A 23,886-nucleotide genomic window follows, 5' to 3' on the forward strand; every position below is an offset into this window, starting at 1 on the left:
CCGCAGCGCCTGGGCCGGTCTGCTGGAGGTGTGGAGACCCGGACCACTTCCGGGATCAGTGTCCGCTGATGGAAATAGGGGCAGTGGTGCGGGTCTCCGATGTTCCGCAGGCTGCCCCGATCGGGCTGGAGCGTGCAGATTCGGTAAGAATCCAGGGGGTACATACCAAGCTTTGTTGGATACCGGCTGTAACCAGACCACCATCCACCAACGCTTGGTTCAACCCGAGGCTTTGGGCTCAGCTAAACTGGTGAGGGTAAGGTGTGTGCACGGGGATGTTCACAAATATCCCGTGGTGACTCTGGCGATCAAATTCAGGGGAGAAAAACATAGTGTAGAGGCAGCGGTTAGTCCCGCCTCATCCATCCGCTAATTTTAGGTACGGATTGGCCGAATTTTAGAAAATTATTGGAGGGGTTTGTGCGGATGGGTCCTGCATGGAAGTGAAGGGGTGTGTGATGTGCGATGCTTTGGCGGGGAGGCGGAGCGGGGCCATCCTCGGCTGCTCGAATGATGTGGGAAGAGGCGAGGTGGACGCTCCTCCTCTCGGGAATTCTCGGAGGGGACTTCCCCTTGGAGCAGTCGCAAGATGAAACCCTTAAGCACGCTTTTGACCAAGTGAGAGTAATCGATGGTCAACAACTCCGGCCGGGTGTCGCCGTTTCATATCCGTATTTTTCACTTATTAAAGATCGCTTATACAGGGTGACGCAGGGCGCCCAAACAAAGGAGGAAGTAGCGCAATTATTGATTCCACGGAGCCGCCGGAAATGGTTTTCCAGGCGGCTCACTATAATCCTATGGCCGGTCACCTAGGGGAACGGAAAACACTTCTCCGTCTAATAGCCCGTTTCTATTGGCCGGGCATTGGCGGTGACGTCCGCAGGTGGTGTGCGGCGTGCCGTGAATGTCAGCTGGTAAACCCACCGGCCACCCCAAAAGCGCCATTGCGCCCTCTACCATTAATCGAGGTCCCCTTCGAAAGAATTGGGATGGACCTCGTCGGGCCATTAGAACGGTCAGCACGCGGACATCGCTTCGTGTTAGTCCTAGTGGATTACGCGACGCGATATCCGGAAGCAGTGCCTCTGAGCAACATCTCCGCGCGCAGTGTTGCAGGGGCACTCTTCAAGATAATCTCCGGTGGGGATTCGAAGAAATCCTCACCGATCAAGGCTACGACTTTTATGTCACGAACACTTCGCGAACTTTACGAGCTCTTGGGCATCAAATCGATTCAGCACTAGCGTTTACCATCCTCAGACAGATGGCCTAGTGGAGCGATTTAATAAAACGCTCAAGAACATGATTCAGTAAATTGCATACACGATGACGCTAGGAATTGGGATAAGTGGCTAGACCCCCTGTTGTTTGCAGTACGAGAGGTCCCGCAAGCCTCCACCGGGTTCTCCCGTTTGAGCTGCTGTACGGGCGACGCCCCGCGGTGTCCTTGGCGTCATCCGCGAGCGTGGGAGGAGGGACCTTCTAATAGTAAAAATGAAATTCAGTTCGTTCTCGATCTTAGAGCAAAACTCCACACACTGGGGCTGACTAACACAGGAGAATTTGCTCCAAGCTCAAGAACGCCAACGCCGGCTGTATAACAGGGGTGCTCGGCTAAGGGAATTTGCACCGGGAGACAAGGTACTCGTATTACTCCCAACATCGAGCTCTAAATTACTCGCCAAGTGGCAAGGACCCTTTGAGGTCACACGACGAGTGGGGATCTCGATTATGAGGTTAAGCGTACCGATAGAGGGCGGCGTCAAATTTATCACCTCAACCTCCTGAAATTATGGAGGAGGAGGCGGCCTCTGTGACGTTGGCCACGGTAGTTCGGAGAGGGCGGAGCTCGGACCGGAAATAAACAAAAACTACGATCCCAACACTCCGGTTACTTGTGGGGACCAACTCTCACCGCGGCAGCTCACAGAGGTTTCTGAGTTACAAAAGGAATTTGCGGACGTGTTTTCCCTCTACCGGGCCGTACAAACCTCATACAGCACCACATCGAGACCGAGCCGGGCGCGGTGGTGCGTTGCCGCCTATCAGCTTACCCGAACATAAAAAGAAAATCATACGGGAAGAATTAGATGCAATGCTTGATATGGGCGTAATAGAGGAATCCCACAGTGATTGGTCCAGCCCGGTTGTTCTTGTTCCCAAGAGTGATGGGTCTGTTCGATTCTGTGTGGATTACAGAAAAGTCAATGCGGTGTCTAAATTTGACGCGTACCCAATGCCCCGTGTTGATGAACTGCTCGATCGGTTAGGTACTGCTCGATTTTATTCGACCTTGGATTTAACAAAGGGTTATTGGCAGATCCCTTGACACCAATGTCCCGTGAGAAAACAGCCTTCACCACGCCGTTTGGATTACACCAATTTGTGACGCTTCCTTTCGGTTTGTTTGGGGCACCAGCCACGTTTCAGCGACTCATGGATCGGATCCTCAGGCCGCACACCGCGTACGCCGCTGCCTATTTAGACGACATTATCATTTATAGCAATGATTGGCAGCGGCACATGCAACATCTGAGGGCCGTCCTGAGATCGCTGCGGCGGCGGGGCTCACAGCGAACCCCAAGAAGTCTTGCGGTTGGGCGTGTGGAGGTACGGTATCTGGGGTTCCACTTGGGTCATGGCCAGGTGCGTCCCCAAATTGATAAGACCGCGGCGATTGCGACTTGCCCTAGACCTAAGACCAAAAAGGGGGTGAGGCAGTTCCTGGGGCTGGCTGGCTATTACAGAAGATTTGTACCCAATTATTCGGACGTCACCAGCCCGCTGACTGACCTCACTAAAAAGGGGCTCCAGATCCGGTCCAATGGTCAGAGCAGTGCCAACAGGCGTTTACGCAGGTTAAAGCTGCACTTTGTGGGGGCCGCTTTTGCATGCACCTGACTTCTCTCTCCCTTTGTATTGCAGGCGGACGCTTCAGACAGAGGGCTGGGGGCGTACTCTCGCAGGTGGTGGAGGGAGAGGAGCCCGGTGCTGTACATTAGCCGGAAGCTCTCCTTAAGGGAGACTAAGTACAGCACCATAGAGAAGGAGTGTCTGGCCATCAAGTGGGCGGTCCTCACCCTCCGATACTACCTGCTGGGGCGGGCCTTCACCCTCTGCTCGGATCATGCCCCACTGCAGTGGCTCCACCGCATGAAAGATACTAGCGCCCGGATCACCCGTTGGTATCTGGCCCTCCAGCCTTTTAAGTTCAAGGTGGTCCACAGACCGGGGTGCAGATGGCTGCCGCTGACTTCCTCTCCAGAAATGGGGAGTGGTAGGCAGGCGGATGACGCCCGGCCTGAGTCGGGCGGTGGGGGTATGTGGCAGCGGGGGCGTGGTCAAGCGCCCGTCCGGGAGAGAAAAGCGGTAAGGGCGCTCACACCTGAGCTAAATTATCTCTAACACCTGTCTCTAATTTCAGTAGAGCGAGGAGAGCGGATAAAGAGCCAGCAGCCACAGAGCAGAGGGAGACCGACAACGAACTCAGCGTTCGAGTGCAGAGAATATTGTGAACACTATTGTAACTAAAAAGGGGAATTAAAAAAGGCTTACCGTGTCCTGAAGTCTTGCTTCCTGTCGTCCTTATAGTAGTCAGTGTTACATTCACATTGACCATAATGAGATTGTTAAGCAAGTTATCATTTATGTGCCAAGACAAGCTCTTCCTGAACATTTGATTTTAACTCTTTATGCAGAGGCCATAGAATTTTTTTTTTTTCTTTGTTATAGGCTACCTTAAGGGCATAGGTTTGGTGTGAAAGTTGGTAGGGACATATAGCAAGAATAATAATTTTAATGTTGGTATTAAGAAAATTTTAGAAATTTAGAATGTAGGCAAAATAACATTATTACCTCAAATAACAAGTCTAATTTCTCAGCCCCACCACTTTACAATTTAAAAAGTCTAAAGAATAAGCAAATTAAGAACCGACTATTAGGGCTTTACGCTTAGGAGGAAAAATGTAATATGCGATCAACTTGGATAATGTGACAGTGATATGCAATGCGATAAACCTACGATTAATGGGTCAAAATCAAATGTTATATTTTTCATGAAGATTTACCAGGAGAAAATTATATCCAAGGGACATGAAGTGACATTTTGTAAAATGTATTACCCACCATTAAACAAATGGAAATCTAAACAATGATTAGGGTAATTTTAAAGAAATAATTAAATAATAATTTTATATTTATTTGATTGACCAAATATTAGTTTTCATATCATCCTGATGTTCTCCTCCAATGTGTAAAATAAAACATTTATTGGCAGTTATACTGGCATGTTAAAATCCTGCACCTGACACAAATTTTAAAGTGTCTTCCTCGAGAGGGCGCTTTCTGGCCGAAATGACCTTACAACCTTACAATTGACTGTGTAAAATAGTAAAAAAGTAAAATAGGCCATGTGACAACACCGTATATGAGCTGCTTCGGAAGAGTTAGGACAATAATTTACACATTAATAATTATACTAAGTACTTTAATAGTCATTAAAATAAAATGAAAACATAGTATAAAGTTAAAGTATTTTCTGTGTGGTAAAATTTCCTTTGAACAAACACAGCAACACACCTGATTATATTTGTGAAGAACAGACGAAAGAAGAGCCGTCTGTGCCTGTGTTTGAATCATCGTGTTCCCTTTACAAAAAGCTTCACTATGATGCTGCGCTTTTGCTAAGCGCTATGGGGAACAATCCTAGTTGTGACCGAGCTATGAATATGTGTGTAACACGTCAATGAACATTGACGGGAATTTATAGCCTCGGCTGATGTAATCATTAGATGTACCTGAGGCCAGGCTATAAATGGATGCGTCACCAGGTGTCGTCAGATCCTCTTTTTTCAGAGCGATTCTGTGGCTGTGTTTTCACAAACCCTGTCAAAACTTTCTTTCCTCTGTTAGGAGTTAGAATTTTTTAGGCAGTGTGCATTGAACCTTTTTCTCCTTTCTCTTCTGTTTAGAAAATATTTTATATATATATATATATATATATGTATATATAAAAAGAGAGAGAATGACTGAAAGCCGCAAACGATGTGTGTTCCCCTGTTCTCGCCCTATAGCTGAAGAGTACACGCATCAGTTTTTGCTCTGTTTGTTTTTGGGGGAAGAGCACGCTGCTTTCGTATTGCAGCAGGGCGGGTGCGAGCAATGCGATTTGCTTTCAGGCAAAGTGCTTCGCGCTTGCCTCGCTTGCTTCCAGGAGTCAGCACTCACGAAAAAAAGATCGTTTGTGGGGCTCTTGCATGGATTTGGCTGAGGAGCTCTTACTAGAGAGTTAGGTTATTACACTAAATACTTCCCGTTTCCCATGGAGGGTGAGGGGTGGTGTCTGGTTTAGATCTTAAAGCTTGAACTGCCCGTGGGTGTTCAAGTCCTAGATGATGCCTATCAAGACGGTCGTGTCTCAAGCCCTACAACACACTTCTATACTTCATTTAGAAGTTCTGCCACAACATGGAAAGTTCCTGAGGTTCGCTTCCGGGGGCGAAGTCTTCCAGTGTCAGGTTCTTTCATTCGGCCTAGCCCTTTTTACCCGCACATTCACAATGCATGTTGTAGCGCTGGCTCCTTGCGACTCCGGGGCATCTGCATTCTGAATTATGTAGACGACTGGCTGATCCTAGCGCAGTTCCAGGAACTGGCAGTTCAGCACAGGGACATCGTCTTAGCTCATCTGTTTCTCTGGGGTTGAGGCTCAACGCCAAGAAAAGCGTCCTCTCTCCCACTCAGAAAACTGTCTCCCGCTAGGATTGAGTCCATTCAGATCCAGGTCTCAGGGCGACCGTGTCCTCGGTGATCCCTCTGGTCCTTCTGCTCATGAGACCGTTATTGTTGTGGCCCAAAGCCAGGGGATTTCTTCCAAGGGCCAAAACCCCTAGGCTAATAAGGGTTATGCGCCTCAGGCTTCGTTCCCTTTCTATATGGTTCAGACCCCGGTTTTCGGCCTTGGGTCCCACTCTAGGTGCGTCTTGTTGTCGCAGGCTGCTAACGACAGACACCTCCCTGACAGGCGGGGTAGCGGCCTTAAGTGGTCGTCCAGCTTAAGGGGATAGGAGGGTTGTCAACTCGGTTGTCACAGTCACTGTCTCGGGTTGATGGCTGTATTTCTCGCCCTGAAATACCTCCTCCTGAGGCTGCCATGTCTTGGTGCGGGTGAACAATACAGCTGTAGCCTCTTACATAAATCATCAAGGAGACCCAGGTTCTTGTCAGCTGTATTTCTGATGCGTCGGATTCTCTTTAGGGCCCAGGGCAAGCTCCTGTCACTCAGGTCAGTTATATCCCTGGATGCCCGTATATGGGAGCATATTTACTCTCCAGGCAGAAAATACCAACGGGGCAGTTACGAACTCCACCCTAAGGTAGTAATTGCCCAGAGTTCGCCAGCAAGGGTTTTTGCCTCTTACTGATAGCACCGCACTGGCCGAACAGGGCTTGGTTCTCGGAGCTAATTTCTTCCCTCGACGGCTTGCCTTGGGCGATTCCGAACAGGAAGGATCTTCTATCTCAGGCACAGGGCAATATTTCATCCCTGCCCTGAATTGTGGAATCTTTCATGTTTGGCCCCTAAGGGTACCAACTGAGGAACACAGGGCTTTCTCCTTTTTAAATCCCAGGCTTTTTCCACTTGGAATACGTTTGGGTGAGATCTTAGGGCAGAAGAGGACCTCTTTGCCTCTATAAATAGCGCAATGTTTCCTCTATTTCTCCCTGAAATCACCCAGCCCCCTTGAGTCTGGACGTTAAGACACATGCATGACCCAGAATGCGTCTGTATGCGTTTCTTTCCCCAGTTTCTCTGCTCCCGGGAGTCTTGGCAATGTTCACCAGCAAGGATCTTGCCTCCTATTAATGGCGCTGTGCTGGCCGAACAGGATATGTTTCACGGAGTTAATACCTCTCCTCGACAGCTTGCCTTGGGCGATTCCGAACAGGGAGGACCTTCTCATCCCTGGCCCGAATTGTAAAACCTTTCATGTGTGGCCCCTAAGGGTACCAAATGAGGTTCACAGGGTTTTCTCTTGAGGTTATCGAGACCATTTCAGTGCTAGGGCTCCCTCCACTTGGAACTGATCTGGGTAGATTTTTCAGGGCAGAAGAGGACCTCTTCGCCTATGTTGATAGCGCAATGTCTCCTCTACTTCTCCCCGAGTCGCCCAGTCCCCCCCCCCCCGATTGTGGTGACGCATACATAGCACAAATGCTCCTGCATGCGATTCCTTCTACTAAAGTTCATATTACAGAACCAGCTAACTGCCAGTTTGCTTCAGTTCTGGATTTTCTGTAGAAAGAACTGTCAGCGGGCACTTGCCTCACCACTGCCAGGTTCTATGTGGCCACTGCGGTTTGCCACGGCTTGGTGGGTGGGGTGCCCTCTAAGAGGCATCCTTGCTTAGAGTTTGCCCCAGCTATGACCAAAAGCATTCTTTGCACCTCACTTTGGGTGAGGGACATTATTGCCTGGGCCTACGAGGCGCCTCAAGCTTTGCCAGTAGGTTTTAGGGCGCACTCTACCACAGGGCTCTCCTCCTCTAAAACCTTGGCTAGAGGTCTCCCTCTGCAGACACATTCATTAGACTTTTATAGTTTGCATGTTCTGCCACTCCGGGCTCTTATGCCCTTGAGTCAACATCTCAGCCCATGCCTAAACAAGTTTGTGATGTGGCAGGTTGTCCTCTCCACACACATTCATTAGACTTTTATAGTTTGCAATGTTCTGCCACTCCGGACTCTTATGTCCTTGAGTCGACATCTCAGCCCATGCCTAAACAAGTTTGTGATGTGGCAGGTTGTCCTCTCCGCACACATTCATTAGACTTTTATAGTTTGCATGTTCTGCCACTCCGGGCTCTTATGCCCTTGAGTCGACATCTCAAGCTCATGTCTGGACAACTTTGTGGTGCGGCAGGCTGGTCCTCTCCGCTCACATTCATCAGTTTTTATGACAAGTTTGTGTTGCGATAGGGTTCTCTTCGCACACATTCATCGAACTTTATGGGTTAGATGCTTTGCTACTCCGGACTCTTATGTCCTTGAGTCGACATCTCAGCCCATGCCTAAACAAGTTTGTGATGCGGCAGGTTGTCCTCTCCGCACACATTCATTAGACTTTTATAGTTTGGATGTTCAGCACTCTTATACCCTTGAGTCGACATCTCAGCTCATGTCTGAGACCTCTCGCATTTTTGTGAGTACACTGCACAACCGTAGGTGTCCGGACAGCCCCCAGTGCGGTGGCATGGGTATTGTGTTCCCCATAGCGCTTAGCAAAAGCACAGCATCATAGTGAAGCTTTTTGTAAAGGGAATGCCTCGGGTTACATGTGTAACCCTTGTTACTTGAAAAAGCGGAACGAGATGCAGCGCGTCTTTGCCGCACTGGACGTCCCAGGACTGCTCTTCAAAAAGAAGTATCTGACAACACCTGGAGAAGCATCCATTTATAGCCTGGCCTCAGGTGCATCTAATGATTATATCAGCCGAGGTTATAAATTCCGGTCAATGTTCAATGACGTGTTACACACATATTCATAGCTACTAGGATTGTTCCCCATAGCGCTTAGCAAAAGCGCAGCATCTCGTTCCGCTTTTTTCAGGGAACAAGGGTTACGCATGTAACCCGAGACGTTTTCAGAGTTTCATTGGCGCTCTACCGCTCACGTGCACAGCACCAGCGCATCTCAAGGAACACGATGTCAGAAGAGTTTTCACCACTGATCTATACATATAACTGGATTGCTCATGACGTCACAACAACGAAGCTACTGCACCGCCATCTTAGTATTCCCTAACATTCTGTATGCTTATGGGTCTCAATGGGAAATTGTCTGTTTTGGTGAGTAATTGTTACCTATCCAGTCACTTAAAAAAATATATTTTAAGTCTGCATATACTGCATCACAATGCAATCTTCCTAAATATGTAATTAGTTATTTATTTGGACTCTCATTTTTTCCCCTGCTTATTTTTAAGTGTGAGCATGTTATGTTACTCTTTATTGCAGCAGCATTACCTACAGTGTTGCACGTGTTACTTCAATAGAAACAAGCTTAAGAAACTGAACGATATCAGTATACATTTTCAAACATAGATTTTGCTTTGTAGCTTTTGTTGACGTTGAACATTCATTGTGGTTATTTTCTTAGGCTAAATTAATATTAGCTATGTAGCTGTTAACTTAGGAATGTAACCAAATTGAATAACAGTATAACTCATCAAGTTAGCTTTTTTGGTCAAGTTGAATATCTTCTTGCAGATCAACACCGGTTACATATGATGAATATAATGTGGGCTTCCATTAATTCTCTGTGTGTGTGATTTTTACTTTTTGCAGTGCAGGCCTGGCCTGGCCTGGAGCAGGGCTGAACTGGTAATCTGGCATACCGTGCACTTTCCAGTTGGACCGATGCACTTCGGGGCCGATCAGGGTTGACAGGTCATCAGGAGAACCAAGTGGAGCGCTGTGTCGGCGCGATAATCTAAAATGAGCTGCCGCGTTATGCAGAACGGACCACAAAACGGCACCGCGATATGCAGAAAAGGACAGCTAACCCCCCTTAACAACTTTTGGGCCAGGTGCTATGTAAAGAAATCCCGAGCTGATTTCTCTTCCCAGTCCAGCCCTGACAAGGAGCACATGGAAATTGTAGAATTAAACAAGGTAAGTTTGCAGTTTGGATTTCAATAAACATCCCACAAAATGTTAGATAAAACTCGAATTGGTTTGCAACAGGAGGAAAAAGCTGTATGAGGAGACAGTTGTCAGCCTGTTCCCCTTCTGTCGCTCTCTCCACGTTGTGTCGGAGAAGCGACACTAGGGGTCTCTCTTGAGCGCCGATATTCACCTCTGATCTATTGAAAAGGGCCAATGGGAGTTGGCAGTCAGTATTTGCATACCCCGCCCCCGGACATACGGGTACTTAAGCGGGGCAAATACGGGAATTCATTCAGAAAATTTTTTTGGAGCCGATGGTCTGTCTGCAGTTTGCTGCGAGTTACACACCACTTAAACATTCCTGTTTTCCTCTGACGATCTGCATGCTGTTGGATCTTGATGGCGCACAACAGCGGCTTTCTCCTTCTCAGTGCACGGCGTGCATTGTTGCCCCTGAGCGCTTCGACAGCGCAGACACATACACACACACACTGTGTATTAAAAGAGTTTTTACTAAAAAGAGTAATTTTCTCTAAAAGAGCAAACACAGCGGTGTTGAACGTCCTTTTAAAGACGCGTCTTTTTCAAGATGCCTTTCCGCCCCTGTGTCGTTCCTGGATGCAGTAGAGTGCTGTCTACTTCAGACGGCCACAGGCGCTGTCTGGTGTGTTTGGGCCGCGATCACACCGAGGCGGCGTTTGTGGATGGTTCATGTTCTCACTGCGAGAACATGACCATGACCACGTTGCGGTCGCGGCTTGCTTTCAACAGAAAGCAAGCCACCCCAGCTGCACCCCGCATTGCTCCTTCTTCCCACGGGATTGAGGACGGTGCGGTTGGCGCTGGGGGCGATTTGGGGGCGGCAGCGGGTGCAGTTTTGCCGGGTAACCCCCCTCGAACCTCCCGTTCCCCGACATGCTCGCTGGTCTCCGTCCACGCTCGCGGCGATAGCGGCTCGCCTCACGGCCTGGCTGTCTATCCTCCCGAGTCCGAAGCAGATGAGCTCGCCGCTGCATGGGAGAGTGTGGTGTCTGATGCCGAGGACTCCCCTGGACTGCCGCCTTCGGGCCAGCAGACCCAGGCTGAGGCCGACGCTCAGATGTCCAACATGCTTTCCCGGGCCGCCTTGAGTGTGGGGTTGGACTGGAACCCTCCATCCTCCCCACAGCCTTCTCGGTTGGATGATTGGTTCCTGGGGGCAGCGCGCCGTTCGCGGCCTCGCATCCCCGGTCCCTTTCTACCCGGAGGTGCATGATGAGCTGACGTCTACGTGGAGAGCCCCGCTCTCCGCTCGTCTAGGTGCCACCCGCTCCACTCTCTCCACCCTCGACGGCGGAGAGCGCCACGGGTACGACGCAATTCCCCAGGTCGATAGGGCAGTTGCGCACCATCTATGCCCCGGTAGCCCTACCTCCTGGCGGGGTCGCCCCGTACTCCCATCCAAGCCCTGTAGGACAACATCCTTGCTTAACGCGAAGGCCTACACTACGGCTGGACGCGCTGCCTCCACCCTGCATGCGATGGCCCTCCTGCAAGTCCACCAGGCCAAAGCTCTCAGAAACATGCACGGGGTGGACCTGATCCTGATGTGCTGCAGGAACTGCGCTCAGCGACCGACCTCGCCCTGAGAGCGACGAAGGCCACAGCGCAGGCACTCGGACAGACGATGGCCACCCTAGTGGTCCAGGAACGCCATCTTTGGCTCAACCTGGTCGAGATGCGTGAGGCTGACAAAAACCGCTTCCTGGACGCACCTGTCTCCCAGATTGGCCTTTTCGGTGACACCGGCGAGGACTTCGCCCAACAGTTCTCCGCGGTGAAGAAGCAGACGGAGGCCATTTCGCACATCATGCCCCGCCGCAGACCTGCCGCTATGGGCCCTGCCCCGTCTGCCCGCCGATGGCGTCCCCCTGTGAGGAAACCAGCTCCTGCTCCGCCTCAACCTGGGCCCAGCTCTCAGCCCCAGCGTCGAGCACTCCACAGGCGGCGCACGCCCCCGTCTCACGAACCCCCTCCAGGACCTGGAGGGCTCCCAAGCGTTCCTGAGACAGCCGACCCAGAGCCGAAGACGTTAGCTCCGGAGGTGGTAAGACCGCTCCGTCCCCCGGTGGAGGGCCGGGAGGAGAATCCTTTGTTTTTTCATGCGTGGCTTTCGCTTCCCAACGCATCACGCTGGCTGCACCGGACCATTCGACTCGGTTACGCAATTCAGTTTGCCCGGCTCCCGCCCCCCTTCAGGGGCGTCCGCTTTTCCGCAGTACACGGCGAGCACACCAGTTCCCTGCACATGGAAATCGCGACCCTCTTAGCCAAGGGCGCGGTAGAGCCATCCCTCCAACTGAAATGAGGAAGGGTTTCTACAGCCCTTACTTCATTGTACCCAAGAAAGGCGGCGGCTTTGAACCAATCCTGGACTTGCGAGTTTTCAATCGGGCCTTGTTAAAACTCCCGTTCAAAATGCTTACGCAGAGAAATATTCTGGCTGGCGTTCAGCATCTAGATTGGTTCGCAGTGGTGGACCTGAAGGACGCGTACTTCCACGTCTCAATTCTGCCACGACACCGACCCTTCTTACGGTTCGCGTTCGACGGCCAGGTGTTTCAGTACAAAGTCCTCCCCTTCGGCCTGTCTCTGTCCCCTCACGTCTTCAAGAAAGTCGCTGAGGCGGCCCTTGCCCCGCTACGAGTAGCCGGAATCCGCATTCTCAACTACCTCGACGACTGGCTCATCCTAGCACACTCTCGAGAGTTACCATGCACACACAGAGACCAGGTGCTCCGGCACCTCAGCCGCTTGGGGCTTCAGGTCAACTGGGAAAAGAGCAAGCTCACTCCGGTTCAGAGCATCTCTTTTCTCGGGTTGGAGTTAGACTCAGTCTCAATGACAGCACGTCTCACGAGCGAGCGTGCTCAGTCAGTGCTGGACTGCCTCGCTTCCTTCAAGCCAGGCACAGTGGTCCCTCTAAAACTTTTCCAGAGGCTCCTGGAGCATATGGCGTCCTCCGCGGCGGTTGCGCCGTTGGGGTTGATGCATATGAGACCACTCCAGCACTGGCTCCAGACTCGAGTCCCGAGACAAGCATGGCACCACGGCACGCATCGGGTAAGGATCACCCCTGCCTGCCTCAAAACACTCCGACCCTGGACAGACCTCTGCTTTTTACGGGCAGGAGTGCCCCTGCAGCAGGTGTCCCGATGCGTCCTGGTCACAACCGACACCTCCCGGTCCGGGTGGGGTGCCGTGTGCAGCGGGCACGCAGTAGCGGGCCGTTGGAAAGGGGCCCCGCTGCGTTGGAACATCAATTGCCTGGAGTTGCTGACCGTCCTTCTTGCTCTCAGGAAGTTCGGACAGATCGGACAGCACCACGGTGGTGGCGTACATAAATCGGCAAGGTGGCGTATGCTCCCGCCACATGTCACAACTCGCCCGCCGTCTCCTCCTATGGAGCCAGCAGCGACTCAAGTCGCTGCGCGCCACTCACATCCCCGGTAAGCTCAACGTCGTAGCGGACGCGCTATCACGACAACGCCTGCCCGGCGGGGAGTGGAGGCTTCACCCCCAGTCGGTCCAGCTGATTTGGGAACGGTTTGGCAAGGCCCAGGTAGACCTGTTCGCCGCCCAGGAAACCTCCCACTGCCCGCTCTGGTACACCCTAACAGAGGCTCCCCTCGGGACAGACGCGCTGGCACACAGCTGGCCCTTGGGGCTGCGCAAGTACGCATTTCCCCCAGTGAGCCTTCTTGCACCGGTGCTGTGTAAGGTCAGGGAGGACGAGGAGCAAGTCACGTTGGTGGCCCCCTACTGGCCCACTCGGACTTGATTCTCGGAACTCAGGCTTCTCGCGACAGCTCCTCCCTGGCGAATTCCCCTGAGAAAGGACCTCCTCTCTCAGGGACGGGGCATGCTCTGGCACCCGCGCCCAGACCTCTGGAACCTTCACGTCTGGTCCCTGGACGGGACGCGGAAGAGCTAGCCGGCTTACCGGCGACCGTTGTGAATACCATCAACCAAGCCAGAGCCCCCTCTACCAGGCACCTTTACGCCCTAAAGTGGCGCTTGTTCGCAGATTGGTGTTCTTCCCGAGCTGAAGACCCGCAGAGATGCGCGATTAGGTCAGTGCTTCTGTTCCTACAGGAGAGGCTGGACAGGAGGCTGTCCCCGTCCACCCTCAAGGTGTATGTTGCCGCTATCGCCGCCCACCACGATCATGTAGACGGCAAGTCTTTGGGTAAGCATGACCTGATCCTCAGGTTCCTGAGAGGCGCCCGGAGGTTGAATCCCTCCCGGCCAGGCCTAGTTCCCTCCTGGGATCTCTCGGTAGTCTTGGCAGGACTCCAGAGACCTCCCTTCGAGCCGCTCGAATCAGTTGGACTCAGGGCCCTCTCTCTTAAGACGGCCCTGCTGATCGCACTCGCCTCCATCAAGAGGGTCGGGGACCTGCAAGCGTTCTCTGTCGGCGACACTTGCCTGGAGTTCAGTCCGGCAGATACGTCTGTGATCCTAAGACCGCGACCGGGCTATGTGCCCAAGGTTCCTACCACACCATTCCGAGATCAGGTAGTGAACCTGCAAGCGCTGCCCCGGGAGGAGGCAGACCCAGCCCTTTCGTTGCTGTGTCCAGAGCGTGCCCTGCGCATTTACCTGGACCGCACACAGAGCACCAGACGCTCTGAGCAGCTCTTTGTCTGCTTTGGGGGACGGCAGAAAGGGAATGCCGTCTCCAAGCAGAGGCTCGCCCACTGGGTTGTTGACGCCATCACACTGGCTTATCACACCCAGGCCGTGCCCCTTCCCTTGCGGGTCCGAGCTCACTCAACAAGGGGTGTTGCGTCCTCGTGGGCACTGGCCAAGGGCACCTCCCTAGCAGACATCTGTAGAGCCGCGGGTTGGGCAACACCCAACACCTTCGCGAGGTTTTACAACCTCCGCGTTGAGTCGGTTGCCGCTCGTGTTTTGTCAGGTCTGAGCCCGTAGAACTCAAATAACACGTAGACCGACCGGCCGGGTGGATCGCTTGCGCACAGCGCCCTTTTCCTGACGTCAAGGTAAAGTAGTGCGCCTACTTCCCAGTGCGCCCCACTCCGAGTCGGGCCCCTGGTCGTTTCCTCCCCAGCCCCCCGGGTCCGCGGTTCAGCGGAGGAACTCACCGACCCAAGCCACTGCGGGTACCCTGATAGCTACCCTGTACTGGTATAGGTGCTCCGCAGGTAAGGCCTCCTGCTCGGACTCCCCCTGTGTGTATTTCCACGGTTCTGTCCCCTTACGAGCGGACCCCCGTGTCTCCCTTAGGCAGTTACAGCTGCCTCGGTCGCCGTGCTGTAGCAACTCCCCCCTTTCGAGGCTGGATCTACCACCGCAACATACTTTCCACACGAGCCCTAAGACGGCCGTGTGACGTGTCTACCACTTTTCCTCCCCAAGAAAAAGGGCAGGTGTGGTCTCCGCAGGGTCTGGGTAAGACCCCCTTCCCTATATGCGTGTAAGGTCCCCGGCCGTGATTGCTCTATGCGAGAAACATAGAGAGAAAAGAGGCCCAGCCAGGCTGGCCCGTTCCCATGTTGGCAAACATCGCCTTGTTCCCCTCCCAGGGTAACTAGAAGGATTCCGATGTTCTTATGGGGCATTGGGGAAGGGTACGTGCAGCCAGGTACAGACGATGCGTGGCACTGGATGAAATCCCTGCCCGCCTCTGTATCGGCGGTTCACGTACACGGTTCAGCGCATGGCAAGATTGGAATGGGTCCCCTAGTGTCGCTTCTCCGACACAACGTGGAGTGAGCGACAGAAGGGGAACGTTTGGTTGCGTATGTAAGAGGGAGGGAACGACACGTTGTGTCTTTCCTCCACCATGTCGCTGAACCGAGCCACTGTTGTGGCCGGACCATTTCCGGCTCCTCAGAAAAATCCTGAATGAACTCCCGTATTTGCCCCGCTTAAATACCGTATGTCCGGGGGCGGGGTATGCAAATACTGACTGCCAACTCCCATTGGCCCTTTTCAATAGATCAGAGGAGAATATCGGCGCTCAAGAGAGACCCCTAGTGTCGCTTCTCCGACACAACGTGTCGTTCCCTCCCTCGGGGAACGGAGGTTACATACGTAACCAAACGGCTTCACTGAAGAGCTGAGGTAAGAGAATAGACAACATTAGCTAAGTAAAAAATATTATACTATCAGTTTTTATTTGCAATGAAGATACTTTTACAACACGCAGTGTAAGAATATTCTTATAAACTCACTGTGTTTCAGATAGTTATAACTTTTAATATTAATAGAAAAATTTACCCAAAAATTTAAAGTCTGTCATACTCAACCTCATGTCCTTCCAAATCCATGGACTTTCTTTTGCAGAACCCCCAAAAAAGGTATTTTGTATTCCATATAAAGAAAGTAAATGGTGAAAAAATAGCTTGTTTTGGTCACCATCGACTTTCATTATATGGACAAAAACATTCTTTAAAATGTCATCGATTGTGTTCCACAGAAAAAGTCATACAGGTTTGGAAGGACATGAGGTTGAGTAAATAGCTGTGCGTAAGGTCTTATGTAAGTTGGGGTGTAAAGTTCACACTAAGGGCTTTGTAACTACTAGTCAGTTCGTAACTTAGACTGTGCTTAATTTGGTTGCACCACCTGCTCTTAATTCGGCCTTTATCCCTCTCGGAGGCTTGATTAGCCTGATAAGGGACCGGGTGTGTAGAATCACAACCCGGCCCCGCCCTCCGCCCTGCCACAGGGACCTATTATGCAAAATTCACTTTTACATGGTGTTTGTACATAAATGTGAGTTGGCAGTGTGTGTACACAGCCACCCTACAATGTTAAAAGTCCACACACTCCTCTTACTTATATTTCTATTAATCAAAAACAGTGTGTCAAAATGAATGGTTTTTGTTTCTGCTCTAAAGTGACATCATGTTAGAGCAGGCCTTGCCCATGACTGGTGATGGACTCCACCCTATTATCATAGATGTCTGTGTGATCAAACATTTTTTTCCACGCTGGAGCAGATAAAGTGAGAAGAAGAATGTCTCAGCTTCGTAAGTGTCATGAGTGTTCTGTTGTTGGCTGTAAAAGTGAACATAGGAGTCTTCATGCACTCCCAGCATCAGAGCCACTGAAGACACAGTGGACAAGTTTTGTTTTTGAAGGAAATGTGCCCCAAAACATACAAAAACTTGTGTATGTTTGTGCAAATCATTTTACACCATACTGCTTTGTGAATGAGTGTCAATATAAAGCAGGATTTTCAAAAAATTGTATTCACTTTCGTGTTCCAGCATTGTATCCTGAAGATGTAAGTATCACACTTTATATTTAGTGAATATTTGCAAATCTCCTTTCCGAATGTGCTTGTTAGCTGATTCCACGATTAATGCAGCTAAAGTTACCATTGTCTCTGATTGTATTCACAGAGACCAGAGCTATGTCGTTATATTTTATTTTTAACCCAAAAACGCTTACTGTCAGTTACCATTGTCTCTGATTGTATTCATGGAGACCAGAAATATATATATATATATTCATACATATATGGCTAAACTCCAGTATTTTTGCTGTCAGTCATATTGTTTCTGATTTGTTGTTGCTGTAGTAGCCCTCTCCCGGAAAGGGGGCGGGGAGCAGCAGCTCATTTGCATATAAAGATACACACAAAATCGTCACAAATTCCCCGATGGAAGGAACGAGACATTGTGTCGATTGTAGTCTCTTTTGAGAGCCTTGCGTACCTCTGAACTTGAGAAAAGGCCAGTGTCAAGTTGGCAGACTGCAGGACATACGGGTATAAAGGGGAGCGGACCTTTCACCGAGGAGCCGAGAATAAGGTTACGTTACAGTGGTAGGGATAGTGACTTGGCAAGGGGAACACAACGTCTCGTTCCTTCCATCAGGGAATGGAGGTTACAACAGTAACTGTGACGTTCCCCTTCTGTCACTCACTCGACGTTGTGTCGATTGGGGGAACCGTCCAGAAGCCAGTGACATCCAGGCTCTGTGGGTGCCGTGAGAATGGCACGCACCAGCTAGATGACCCAGGAAGTGAGGAAATCACTCTTTTATTAACAATGTGGGTACCGCGGCACAAAGGGGGCGTCGCAACGAAGAATAAGGAAAGCAAGGTTTTCCTCCTGGCCCTCCACTTGGGGACAAAGTGGTCTTGGTACCAGCTCCGGAGCGAACATCTGACTCCCTGGGTCTTCCGTCTCAGGGGTGCTTAGGAGCTTCACAGGTCCTAGAGGGTGTCCTGGACACGGGGGGTGTACACCACCTGCGGGGCGCTCAATGCTAGGGCTGAGAGCTGGGCCCATTTGAAGCAGAGCTGCCTGTGGTTTAGTCACAGGGGGACGCCCTCGGTGGACAGACGGCATGGCTATGAGCGGTGCCCTGGCCCGAGGAACCGATCGAGTAGCCGTGAGGGGGGGACGGAGGTTTCCATTCCACCTCGCGCTCACAGCGGCCCGGGACAGCAAAGCAGACATCCATGCGTCAGGCTCAGACTGGGCGAGAAGACCCGAAGGTGGAAGCCCAGACGTGTCATCAGCATCAGAAGCCGCTGTGACGCTTTCCGATGAAGCGGTGAAATCGTCATCCAATTCCGGGGGCTCGAAGGAGAATTCCGGCTGGCCGTGAGACGAGCCGCACTCATCACGAGCTCGGACGGAAGCAAGCAAGCGTGCCGGCGGGGCGGGTGGTTCGTGGGGTTTTACCCGGCAAAACCAAGCCCGTCGTCATCCCCGAAACACCTTCAACACCAGCCGTCCTCAATCTCGTGGGAAGAAGGAACGACGTGGGAGGAGGGGCTGAAGTGGCTTTCTCTCATGAGAAAAGAAAGCTGCGACCGCAATGTTGCCATAGCTATGATCTCGCACAGAGAACATGAACCATTCATAAAATGCTGCCTGCGTGCGATTACAGCCCAGGCACATGAGGCAGCTTTTATGACCATCAGAAGTGGAGAGAAATCGACTGCATCCAGGAACTACACAGAGGCGGAAGGGCATCTTGAAAAAGACGCGTCCTGAAAAGGATGTTCAACCCCTGCTGTGTATTGCTCTTTTATGAATGGGAACTCAAACTCTTTTAGAGGAAATAAACTCTTTTAGGAGGAGAAACACTCTTTCAGGCAATGAAAGTGCAGTCGAAGCACAACGTCGAGTGAGTGAAAGAAGGGGAACAGCGTGTTTTTGATTCCACCCAAAAAGTTTTTATATTTTATATATAGATTTATACAGTATGCTCTATATATATGTTCATTACTAAACATATTATTTATAGTATAGAAAAAATATTTAAGATATTAAGTATATAAAAAATGAAAGTGTTTTGTAAAAAATCAAAGTAGCTGGTAAAATTTGGCAAAAAAGTAACATGCTCTGTGTTTTGGATACATGTGAAGAAGAATGTCTCTTCTGAGAAATAGTGAGAGATGAAGCAGTGCTGATGTCAAACCTATTGATTTCCTGAGCACTTCAGTGAGGGTGGTCTCAAGCAATCTGAGACACTTGAACATACATGTGTCAATGGCCCTTATACAGTTTTATACTGGTGATAGTATTCAATACCAAAAGACTTGTGGCTCAAAGTGATTCATTTGTTGTACTAAAATGGCTGTAGCAACCTACCAAATGTATTTGCTAGTGCTGCTAGCCAATGAAAAAATAATTTAAGCTGAGAACTTTTTTTTTAATAAATAAATAAAAAACTTGCTATACTAGTTAATCAAAAAGAATATTGTATTATGATTGACATATTCATCTATGAGCTATAAACTGAAAGACTGCTCATGACAAAATATACCAGAAAATATCTTACTTAAGTGAAGTGCTGCTTCCACATAATAGCATTACTTATTGTAGGCTTTAAATATACAATAGATTTTTTATATTAAAATGTCAAACCAGATTGAATGCCTTAAAAAATCTGATGGCAGACATACACTAATGCAACTGTAACACCCATTCCTCTTGGATTTACTTCACATAGACCACAAGAGTGTGAGTGGATCAGGGATAGTCAAATATCATTGAATTCACTGTTCTGTCTGACTCCATAACCTAGGACAGACAGACCACCCCCAGTCCTGAAACCCCCTTTTCCCTTTCTGCCAACCCTTTTAACTGTGCCCTACATAATTGATAGGCCTCGCTGAGTAACATTTTATAAAGGGAGACATTAGAGGCATATTCTGCTTCACAGCTCCCTCAGAAAGTTTGTTTTACCTCACAATTCGTTCTGACAATTTACAGCCTTGGATTGAGGATTAGATGTAAGGGATATGTAACTTGAAATGAATAGTTCATAAGAAAATTAAAATTATTCATTCAAGTAATTATTTACACACCCTTATATCATTCCAAACCTGTATGCTGTTATTTTCCCCATGGAAGACAAAAGGAGAAAGGTTTTAAGAATCTTTACAAGTTTATAGTAAACAAGCTAAAAAAAATGCACCAAAACATTTAGAAAAGTAATCCATATGGCTATATTGCAATTCTTCAAAAGCCATATGACAGCTTTGGGTTGGGAACTGGCAGAAATGTAATTAATTATTAAATGATAAGCCTCCCCTCCACCACTACTTTTATGCTACTTTTATGTTGTGATTTGTAATTTTTGGAGCTTGACAGACATGGACACTGCTGTTGTGTGGCAGAAGCTGCTTTTATACTTTTGTGTTCTGCATAAAAATAACACCTTACAAGTTTGGAACAAAAGGAGCATCAGTAAATAAGAACAGAGCTCCTTTAACTGAATATTCTGGGTTCAATAAAAGTTAAGCTTAATCAACAGCATTTGTGACATAATGTTGATATTACAAAAAGTATTTCAACTCATCATAAAAAAGAGAAGAAAAATCAAGGTTACAATGAGGCACTTACAATGGAAGTAAATGCTACCAAATTTTATAGGCCTTAAAAGGCTGAAATGTGAAGCTTATTGTGATGAGGAGGAGGGTGTGGCCAGGCCGTGTATCAGATGATCAGTGGGTGAGTGAGATAAAAGGGAGCCAGAGACGCCAGTTCGAGAGAAAGAGACACACACGTGGCCGTGCTGCATGTGTGTGTTTATGTATGTTTTACATTAAACATTATGTTGACTGTTCAGCCAGTCCTGCCTCCTTCTTTCCCATCCTTTAACTGTTACAGTGGTGCCGAAACCTGGGAGGAAGGAGGGATAAGCTGTCGCAGAGTCCTTGCCGCGGCCGTCTACCTGGGGATGGAGGGATCGCTGCCAGCCGTCAAGAGCCGGAGTAACTGATACCGTCTGCCGAGAAGGGGAGGATTGGTTCTGTCTGCCAGGGGTCGGAGAGCTCGCTGCCATCCACCGGGGGAGGAGTGAGCTGTCGTCTGCCAGAGAGGTGGAGCGGGTGAGGACCGGGCGACGGCGTGTCCGGGAACCGGCGGGCAACTTTTCTCTCTCTCTTCTCTCTCACTCTTTCTCTGTATGTGTCTCTCGCTCACCCTTTCCTTCTCCCCACGCCTCCCCTCATCTCTCCCTCAAGAGGCGGGGTGGACCACCAGCTGACAGAAAGGCTGGAAGGGCAGAGTCTCCCCTCTAGAGATGTGGGGGGGAGTTGGTCAGTCCAGTGGAATCATGCAGGGGGAGGAGTGTGACGAGGAGGAGGGCGTGATACAGATTAGCCCCATTCACATCCACTGTAAGTGCCTCACTGAAACTCAGATTCTTGCTTTAAAGAAAAGGAGGGACAAGTTGAAATAATATGATGCCACAAATGCTGTCAATTGAGCTTAACTTGTATTAAACCCAGAATATTCCTTTAAAGCTTTGAGGCAGTAAAAGGATAAAAAGGTGAAATGAAATGGTCTTGTAAGACTTGCTCTGCTTGTTAAAAAGCAATTGGACAAGGGACTACAAAAAAGTTTATTACAAAAAAAAGCTCTTAACCAGAGGTTTTCAAAATTTTTGATTTTTGATGCCAAGGACCCCCAAATATGATGATTCCCTTGTGAGGGACCCCTTCCAAAAATATAAAGACAGTTATATATTTTCATGTATAAAGACTAAATTATACTGTTTGAAAAAAATAGTAAGCATGATATAATAAAGACAATATGTTGTTCGCAAAATTAAATAATGGCATTTACTGTATATTTTCATTGTGGTAACGCTAGAAAATATAAACCTGAAGATAAACATTTTCTATTCAAGTCACATTTATTTGTATAGTGCTGTATCGAGTGGAGTGTTGTCCGACATAAGGGGGCACATGGGGGCTCCAGGCTTCTGTCTTCCGCCACACACACCTCTAGAACCGCCACTGCCCCCTGGCACTTCCTTGCGGCCCCCTGAGTGTCCCTACACCTTAGTTTGAAAACCCTGCTCTTAACTATGCTTTGTTAAGAGCTTGTAGGTTTATGTTAAAAGCAAACTTCATTTAAGGACTTTTTTTGAAAGCTAGACTGCTATTAGCAGAACCATGAGGGTAAGGGCTGTGAGGATAATCGTGGATTGCCGTGGAGACAGTTATGCAGTCAGATATACTGTAAATTTACTTATAAAACCCAGCAAGAAACATCAAAGTAAGCAGAAAAACAGAGGATGAGAAAGAACACTGTAAGAGGATAAATTTAATTAGCAAACAATAAAGAGGAGAGGACAGAGAAAGACTGGTAGAACACTGATTAATGTTCACTAATTGCAGTATCATATTAACTGGTAAACACAGTGCTAAAATGGTAAGCCTTTTCCCAAGAGCAAAGACAAAGTAACACAGTTAGCTGGATGTGGGGTAATGGGAGAAGTGTGGTATGGGGAGAGCAGAAGGGACACCCCAATAAAAGTAAAACAAAATTGCAACAAACTGAAAATGCCTTTGGCATTTTAATTAGTATAAAGATCACACATCTCTACAAGTGCATCAGTGCAGCGCATATTAAACAGATGCAGATGTGGAGTACTAAACATTTTATTCCCCCCGACTTCATACTCTTGATTTTAATACTTTAATTTTTCCTTTTGGAGACATAAATATTAGTCTAAAGTCTAATTAGTCATAAAATCTTGAACAGAAATACACTACCAAATCTATTATGAGTTGCACAAGAAACAACAGTGTTTCTCTTAACACAGAGATACAAGACTAGAGTAGAGGGAAGCAAGAGTATGAAAAAGTACCTAAAGTCCACAAACGGATGGTCACTTTTTCACATAAAGAAAGAAGCTTTTATCAAAATACCCAGGAAAGCTATTGGAAAATATTGGCTTAAAAATAAGAACCAAAAAGAAATGGACACAAACACAGAATAGAGAGTTAAGGAAGACAAGAAATGGCAAAACAAGAGACAAAAGAAGGCTAAGTAAATAGCTAAATACCAGCAAGTGTTGGAATAGAAGGGTGGTTTCCTTTCCCTCGATATTGCCCACTTCCAGGTCGCTCAGCCATCCCTCCTTTCTCCTCTTATGTCTTCCTCTCCTACTATACTCTTCTCCCTCTCGTATTTCATGTTTATGCCAGTCCACTCTCCTCAGTCCTGCTCTCTTCTTTTAACCCTCCTTCCTTCTCTCTCTCTCTTTCTCACTCTCCCTGCATTTTCATAATTCCTTCTCAGACACCTCTCTTGTCTGCTTCATTTCTTACGGATAAGTGTAAATAAGATGAGGGGGAGGGGGAGGGAAACCTGCACCGAAAAAAGAGAGCGACTTGTGTGTTAGTGAAAAAGGGCCTCTCAGTGAGAAACAGGCTGTCCCAGAGTGAAAGACACAGCTGAGAGAGAGAGAGAAAGCTGCACTGAGTGGGTTTCTCCCATGCCAGAGGAAATAGAAATACTAGAATGTCTCAAAGCAGTTCAACAGGAAGACACTAAAAGATGATCTGATAAGAGATAGCAGGCAAAGAATAAAGTGTTGTTTAATACAGGATAGGAACAGAGGGCAGATCAAAGTATAGGGATTGAGTGAGAGAGAGAAAAGGGGGTGGCTTCAGACAGAATATCTTAGTGGGAGGGAAAGAGGAGGAAAGAAGCATTGAAGAGAAAGTTGAGGGTTTTATTTTTGCCCTTTTTTCTTGTTCACTTTTTTTGTCAATCAGAATGTGCTATGACGATTACTGCAGCATACAGATGATTCCTTGGTCTTTCATTTATTTTTCTTTGTCAGGAATAAGCTGTAGTCTTGCACTTGAACTTGAAACCCTCACCCTGGTCAGCAACCCCATCCTGGCCTCTCCATGCCCGAGAACCTCTTGCAGGAGAGCCA

At 48.9% G+C, this 23,886-nt stretch overlaps 1 protein-coding gene across 2 annotated transcripts in view; it reads right to left on the reverse strand.

Annotated features, from left to right (window-relative positions):
• The window catches only part of spaca6 (sperm acrosome associated 6), a 91,567-nt gene extending 68,399 nt beyond the window's left edge, over window positions 1-23,168 (reverse strand). Inside the window, exon 1 of one of the 2 annotated variants that reach the window (XM_052143375.1) lies at window positions 23,005-23,168. In XM_052143375.1, coding sequence (XP_051999335.1) covers window positions 23,005-23,074 — 70 coding nt within the window. In that variant the 5' untranslated portion in view covers window positions 23,075-23,168. The remainder of the gene's footprint in view (window positions 1-23,004) is intronic. The other variant, XM_052143377.1, reaches the window with a different exon arrangement.
• Window positions 23,169-23,886: the final 718 nt, after the last annotated feature.

Source organism: Xyrauchen texanus, chromosome 15 (assembly GCF_025860055.1).
Source record: "Xyrauchen texanus isolate HMW12.3.18 chromosome 15, RBS_HiC_50CHRs, whole genome shotgun sequence".
Lineage (NCBI taxonomy): Eukaryota > Metazoa > Chordata > Actinopteri > Cypriniformes > Catostomidae > Xyrauchen > Xyrauchen texanus.